This window comes from Scylla paramamosain, chromosome 40 (genome assembly GCF_035594125.1).
Source record: "Scylla paramamosain isolate STU-SP2022 chromosome 40, ASM3559412v1, whole genome shotgun sequence".
Classification (NCBI taxonomy): domain Eukaryota; kingdom Metazoa; phylum Arthropoda; class Malacostraca; order Decapoda; family Portunidae; genus Scylla; species Scylla paramamosain.
In genome coordinates, this window is record NC_087190.1 from 13,756,604 (window position 1) to 13,764,103 (window position 7,500).

The 7,500-nt window shown below is 46.1% G+C and overlaps 1 protein-coding gene across 1 annotated transcript in view; it reads right to left on the bottom strand.

The window, feature by feature from the left end:
• LOC135092506 (neural-cadherin-like) overlaps positions 1-7,500 on the bottom strand; it is a 24,923-nt gene that overhangs the window by 3,839 nt on the left and 13,584 nt on the right. Inside the window, exons 3-10 of the mRNA XM_063991074.1 lie at positions 7,434-7,500; positions 5,693-5,923; positions 4,444-4,619; positions 3,685-3,831; positions 2,864-3,040; positions 2,232-2,631; positions 1,303-1,505; positions 519-682 (exon numbers count right to left, since the gene is read on the bottom strand). The exon at positions 7,434-7,500 is cut by the window's right edge and continues 1,755 nt beyond it. Coding sequence (XP_063847144.1) covers positions 519-682; positions 1,303-1,505; positions 2,232-2,631; positions 2,864-3,040; positions 3,685-3,831; positions 4,444-4,619; positions 5,693-5,923; positions 7,434-7,500 — 1,565 coding nt within the window. The remainder of the gene's footprint in view (positions 1-518; positions 683-1,302; positions 1,506-2,231; positions 2,632-2,863; positions 3,041-3,684; positions 3,832-4,443; positions 4,620-5,692; positions 5,924-7,433) is intronic.

A 7,500-nucleotide genomic window follows, 5' to 3' on the forward strand; every position in this document is an offset into this window, starting at 1 on the left:
GAGGCAGGGAGAGGCAGGGAGATTGTGGGATAAAGTGTGATGGGAGTTAGATTCAAGATGGCGTGTATTTAAGAAAATGTATGGTGATTTATTTATTTATTTATTTTATTTTATTTTTTTGAGGGAATTGAAGAGAGGGAGGGTGAGAGATAGAGAAGCGAGGGAGAGTGAGGGGAAAGAGAAGTGATATTTCCCCTTTCACTGCCTCTCTTTCCCCTCTCACACACTCTCCCAGCCCAGCCCTCTCACTTCATCCTCCCCTCCATTAATCTAAACCCAAAATCCACTCCCCCTCCTCCTCTTCTTCCTTCTACACTTCCTCCGCTAGCTCTCCCTCCCCCTCTCACAACCCCAACAATTCACTCTTATTCTTCCACCTCTCCCTTTCCACTTTCCCACTTACTCTTCCACTTCATTACCTTCCTAAACACTCCTCCTTCTTCTCCTCCTCCTTTCACCCACACCAACACCCTCCCCTTCCTTCCCCTTCCCTTCCCCTCACTCTTCCAGCCTCTCACCGTCTCTCCCTCAGCTGTGAAGACCCAAATATATTTCCTGTGTCCTCCTGCAGGGTGAACAGGGGGTGAGGGGGTCCTGCCCACTTGAAAGACTTATCCTCGAGGTCCCAGTCATCGGGGTCCTCGACGTAGACGCGCCCTAGTGCAACGTCCGCGCCCCCGCCCTGTGTGAAGGAAGGTAGGAGAGGTCAGGTTGGGTTGGGTTAGAATAGGTTAGGTTACGTTAGGTTAGGTTAGGTTAGGTTAGGATAAGTTAAGTTAGGTTAGGTTAGGTTAGGTTAGAATAGGTTAGGTTAGGGTTAGGTTAGGGTTAGGTTAGGATAGGATAGGTTAGGTTAGGGTTAGGTTAGGTTAGGTTAGGGTTAGGTTAGGATAGGATAGGTTAGGATAGGATAGGTTAGGTTAGGTTAGGTTAGGTTAGGTTAGGTTAGGATAGGATAGGTTAGGTTAGGTTAGGTTAGGATAAGTTAGGTTAGGATAGGTTAGGTTGGGTTAGAGTAGGAGAAACCGGCAGAGAGAGAGAGAGAGAGAGAGAGAGAGAGAGAGAGAGAGAGAGAGAGAGAGAGAGAGAGACCGAGAGAGAGAGAGAGAGAGAGAATAAACAGACATGGAGAAACACAAAAAAACAGAGAACAAATAAAAAAAAAAATAATAATAACAAAAACAAACAAAACAAACACACAAACACGAACATCAAAACAAAACAAGACAAAAAACACACCCACCACCTATCCCACCCCCCTACCCACCCCCTCTCCCCTCTCCCCTCTCCCCTCTCACTCACCTGCACCTTCCACACCCTGACCACCTTCCTGCCTGGTTTCATTGGGTTATCATTTACGTCCTCAACCACAACTGTAACGGGGTAGGAGGCAACCCGCCCCCCCGCGTCACCCACCACCACCTCCACCGTCACCTCCGCTCTCTCCTCCCTGTCCAGCTCCATCCGGTTCCACACCTCCGCCCCTCCACGCCCGCTGTCCAGATCTGTGGGTGGATAGGTGGGCAGATAAGTGGGTGTGTGGTTTGTTAAATAGGGTGTGTTTTGGGTGGAGAGAGAGAGAGAGAGAGAGAGAGAGAGAGAGAGAGAGAGAGAGAGAGAGAGAGAGAGAGAGAGAGAGAGAGAGAGAGAGAGAGAGAGAGAGAGAGAGAGAGAGATTAGAAGCAGCAAGCATGTGGAAATGAGATAAAGAGAGTGGAGAAAGTAAGAAAACAGACACAATTTTCTCTTTCCTTAATAAGTTGAAGGAAAAAAAAATTGTGTGTTTATGTTTGTCTGCATCAGGGACATAACAAGGGCGCCCTAAACGAAATTCTCAGGGTCAGTCTTTTTTTATGTAAGAGACACCAAGGGTAACAAAAATCTAAAAAAAAAAAATAAATAAATAAATAAAAAAAAAAAAAAACTGAGTTGCCGGTTCCTGAATATATGCAGCACAAGAAATGAAGTTAGATTTAAAAAGGAGATCTAAAAGAAAGTGATTCAGAAATCGAGTGCTGGAATGGACTGGAATGAACTGGAATGGACTTAGCAATCAGTTTATTAGTGCTGAGTCAATAGGGAGCTTTAAAAAGACTTCGATAAATGTGTGGATGGATAGGTGGAAACAGGCAGGCATATTTTATACAAGGATCTGATGGCTTCTCTCTCTCTCTCTCTCTCTCTCTCTCTCTCTCTCTCTCTCTCTCTCTCTCTCTCTCTCTCTCTCATACCTTTCCTTTGTTTCAGCGTCAAAGCTTCCCTCACGAATTCAGGGTTGGAGGGAGACAGGGCGAAAGAGAAGGGCGGGCCGTGACCAAGCTGCCAGAGGTCATCATCCGTGGCCCTCAGCACCCCCAGGAGAGACGTGGGGGCGCCTTCCCTCACGTACAACCTTGTGGGGGGCAGCAGACGTGGGGGGCAGTCATTTACATCCGTCACAGTGATAGTTAAGGTGGAAGTCGATGATAAGGGTGGTTCTCCTGTATCTATTGCCACTATTCTCGCCACGCCCACAGCCCCGCCCGCAGCCTCTCTGTCCAGCGCCCGCCAGAGCCTCACGCCCCCACCAGGGTCCACGCGGAGGGCCCCCCAGCCTCCCTGCACCTTGTAGGATACGCCCTGCAGTCCGCCCTAGGGAGATTAGAGGGGAAAGGGAGGGTATGTTAGTCTGGGGGGGAAGGGAAGGGGAGGAGAGAGTGTGTGTTTTGTTTGTTTTGTTTGTTTGTTTGTAGTAGTAGTAGTAGTAGTAGTAGTAGTTGTTGTTGTTGTTGTTGTTATTTTTTCTTTACTCTCTCTCTCTCTCTCTCTCTCTCTCTCTCTCTCTCTCTCTCTCTCTCTCTCTCTCTCTCTCTCTCTTTCTCACCTCGTCCGGATCTGTAGCAGCCAGGGCGGTGACGAGGGTGCCCGGCGATGCATCCTCCCTTACCGTGACGTGGGCGTGCGGGCGTGGGAACTCAGGGGCGTTATCGTTGACGTCCCTCAGCCGCACCTCCACCCACGCCGTGTCCGTGTGGCGCGCGTCTCCCCATCCCCCGCGCCCCTGAAGGAAAGGCAAGGGGAAATAAGGAAAGGGGTTAAGTGTATTGGTTTAGTTTAGTTTACCTTGAAATGTTTAGTTTAATTGAGTTTTTCTTTAAATTATTTCGTTTTCTGTGGTTTTCTGTAATTTTATAATGGTAGACAATGTTATTTTATTCCAAACTCCGTTACTTATTCCTTCGAGAGAGAAATAAATCAATAAACAAGATGAGAGAGATAAAAAAAGAACACAGTAAAAATAAACGAAAGCAAGAGAACATAACGAGGAAAACAAGAGGAAAACAAGAGGAAAGGAGGAAGAAAAGAGCGTTACTCGGCTCACTAATAAGAAAAACAAGACTAAAAAAAGATTTGACCGGAAAAAGAAAGAGGAAAGAAAATAACAAGAACGATAAGGAAGAAAACAGCAGATGAGGAAAAAAAAAATTGAATCCACAATGATACAAGAAAAGAAAAAAAGAGAAAGAAAAACAAAAACAGAAAAAGAAGGAAAAAGAAAGGAAAAGAACAAGAAAATCAGTGCTTACTCTATTCGTCACTTGCAAAAAAAAAAAAAAAACAGAAAAAGGAAAAAAAAAAGAAAAAAGCAGGAAAACAACAAGAAAAATAAAGAAAAGAACAAGAAAACCTAATATCTGTACTCACCCTATCCGTGACTTGAACCATGAAGCGAAAGCCGTCCCTCTGCGCAGCATTCTCATAATCTAAGGTGGCAAGGGCGTGTAGGTGTCCTGCGGCGCCCACCGTTCTTATCCCGAAGTGCCGCCACCCCCACCCGCTGCCCTCCACCACCTGCAGCAGTGTGGTGGTGGTGGTGGTGGTAATAGAAAGAAATGTAGTAGTATTAATAGTGGTAGTAGATATATTGTACTAGTGGTGGTGGTAGTAGTAGTAGTAGTAGTAAAAAAAAATAAAATGAAGGAGGAGGAGGAGGAGGAGGAGGAGGAGGAGGAGGAGGAGGAGGAGAATAAAAAAAAAGTTGGTGACAAAGAAGAAACAGGAGCAGGAGAAAGAGGAAGACGATAAAAGAGGATGACAACAAAGGAGAAACAAGAGGAGGAGAAGGAGGAAGAGGAGGAGGAGGAAGATTAAAAAGAATGATGTAAAGAAGAAACAAGAGAAGACAAAAGAAAATGAAGAAAGAAGAGTCGTGATTGGGAGAGGAAGAAGAACAACAACAACAACAACAACAACAACAACAACAACAAAAAACGAGAAAAAACACAAAAAACGTAACTCACCACCACCAGAGAGAGAGAGAGAGAGAGAGAGAGAGAGAGAGAGAGAGAGAGAGAGAGAGAGAGAGAGAGAGAGAAACAGAACAAGTTTATCAATACAATCACCACGACCATGACCACCACCACCACCACCACCACCACCACCACCACCACCACCACCACTCACCCTGTAGTAGAAGTAGTTAGAGGTGTCCTTGTCTGCAGCGGTGATCTGAAGCAAAGTGGTGTTGTCAGGTGGCGCCTCCCCCCACGTCTCATCCACCTCCACCGCCCACACGTCCCGGGCCAGGCGTGGAGAGTTGTCATTGACGTCCGCCAGCCTCACCACCACCGTCCCCGTGCCTGTGGTGATGACGTGGTGGTGATGGTGGTGATTGTGGTGATTATTGTCAGTCAGGTTTATGTTAGTGATTGTGGTGATGTGGTAGTGGGTGTGGTGGTGTAATGTAATGATGGTGATGTGGTGTTGTGGTGGTGATGCAATTAATGGGTTATATTTCATGTCTTTTTTAACTTTCTTTTTTTTGTGGTGTTGTGAAGTGGTGATGCTGTGGTCAGATTGTGGTAAGGTGGTGGTGAGAATGCGTTGATTCTACCAGGCTGTGTGGTGAGTGGTGGTGATGAGTGTGACGGTGAGGCGACGGTGTGGTGAAGTGTGGTGATGACTGTAGTGGTGATTGCATTAATGGGGTATTTTCACTTTACTGATCTATTTTTATGCATTTTTCTCTCTTTTTCTTTACGTGTAGTGATGACTGTGGTGATGACTGTGGTGGTGAGTGTGGTGATGACTGTGGTGGTGAAAGTGGTGGTGAGTGTTATGAGGTGATACGGTGCTGATGATGTGGTTTATGGGTGAAGACAATGATAAACAACAACAATTACTACTACTACTACTACTACCACTACTACTACTACTACTATTACTGTTACTTTCTTTTTCTTTTCTTTCTTTCTCTTCCTCCGTTCTTTCATTTCCTATCTCCCGTGTCTCCCTTTATCCATTATTCCCCTTCCCATTAGCGAAGTTCGGCTAATGGGAGGGAATGAAGGTGAGGGAAATGGGACAAGTTGAGGAGGTAAGTGCTCTCTCTCTCTCTCTCTCTCTCTCTCTCTCTCTCTCTCTCTCTCTCTCACCCACCCCTCATTTCTCACCTCAAACCATCTTTTTTTTTTCCACTTAGAATATAACACTTCCTTTAAACTTCTCGTCCTTTCCCACCCTCTCTCTCTCTCTCCCTTCCTCTTTCCCTCTCACTCTCTCTCACCCCAGCCATTCCAAACCTCTACCTCACCCTAGTATTACCACATATAACTTCTTTTTCCCCTCATAATCACACTACACACCATTACAACTTAAGCTACACCATTCCTCTACAATCCACACCACACCTGTCTCTCTCTCTCTCTCTCACCTTTCAGACCACCACCGTCCTGCGCCACCACTTGAATCTCGTATAAGGGCGTGGTCTCCCTGTCTAGGCAACAGAGAGCCGTGTGGATAAGGCCTGTCTGTGGGTGGATTACAAATATACTTTCTCCTGTCCTCTCATCCATAACATTCTTTTCAATACTGTAGGTAATCAAGGCGTGACTGCTGCCCTGCTCGTCCGCGTCCCAGGCCCACACGACGCCTGCTGATAGGTCTGTAGGGGTGAAAGAACGGGAAGTAGGTAGGGTTTGTTTAGGGTGGGGTAGATAAGCAAAAGGGGAAGGAAGGGAAGGAAAGTGGATTGCAGAGACTAGGGAAGGGAAAAGAGGATGTGGGGGGGTCCAGGTGGTGGGTGAGTGGGAAAAGAATAAATGACTGGGTGTGAGGGTGAAGTAGATAAGGAAATGGGTGAAAGGGAAGTGATGGGATAGGTTAGGGAAGGAAAAAAGAGGTGGGGAGGGTGTGGGTGGCGGGTGAGTGGGGAGAAATAGATAAGTGGGGTTTGGGTACACAAGGAAACGGGGAAGGAAGGGAAGGAAAGTGATGTAGAAGGAAGTGGAAAGAAGGGAAGGGGTGCAATTGGGTATGTGTAGAAGAGAATGGGTGAGTTTGGGTGTGGTAGAAGAGAAGGGTGTGGTAAATTAAGGAAAAATGGGAAGGGAGGAACAGGAGGGAGGGACAGGTTGGGTAAAATGTGTCTGGGGAGGAAAAAGGTGTGTGTGTGTGTGTGTGTGTGTGTGTGTGTGTGTGTGTGTGTGTGTGTGTGTGTGTGTGTGTGTGTGTGTGTGTGTGTGTGTGTGTGTGTGTGTGTGTGTGTGTGTTAGGGGAGGATGGGATATGTTTGGTGTGTGTTGGGTCTCTCTCTCTCTCTCTCTCTCTCTCTCTCTCTCTCTCTCTCTCTCTCTCTCTCTCTCTCTCTCTCTCTCTCTTCGTCTATTTTTTCTCAATCTTTCCTTCTTTAAATTATTTTCTTTCGTTCGTCTGTTATTGAAACAAAGAGAGAAATAAAAAAAATTCCCTTTTTCCTTAAGCCTTCGTCCAATTAGAGAGAGAGAGAGAGAGAGAGAGAGAGAGAGAGAGAGAGAGAGAGAGAGAGAGAGAGAGAGAGAGAGAGAGAGAGAGAGAGAGAGAGAATGAAAAACTAAGGAAAAGATACTGAAGACGAGACAGATGAAAAAAATATGAAGAAATATGAGACAGACAGACACACACACACACACACACACACACACACACACACACACACACACACACACACACACACACACACACACACACACACACACACACACTCACTCTCTCTCTCTCTCTCTCTCTCTCTCTCTCTCTCTCTCTCTTGCGTACCCCGTTTTCTGAGATCTATCCTCCGTTTTCTTTGTCTTTGCATCGGTGACTAACTTAAGCACCTCAGTGACACACGAGTTCATATCTGAGGAAATAAATCTTCTATATTTGCAAGGAAGACACTTATTTTTTACTCTCTCTCTCTCTCTCTCTCTCTCTCTCTCTCTCTCTCTCTCTCTCTCTCTCTCTCTCTCTCTCTCTCTCTCTCTCTCTCTCTCCTCACTTTTCTTCATTTTTCTCTTGCTTTCCTCATCTTTTCTTCACTTCAATCTCATTTTCAATATTATTAATCACATCTCTCTCTCTCTCTCTCTCTCTCTCTCTCTCTCTCTCTCTCTCTCTCTCTCTCTCTCTCTCTCTCTCTCTCTCTCTTTACTCACTTATCGGGCCGTTCTCCTGCACCTCCCCGTACATCGTGGCATTAGGAAAGACAGGGGCGTTGTCATT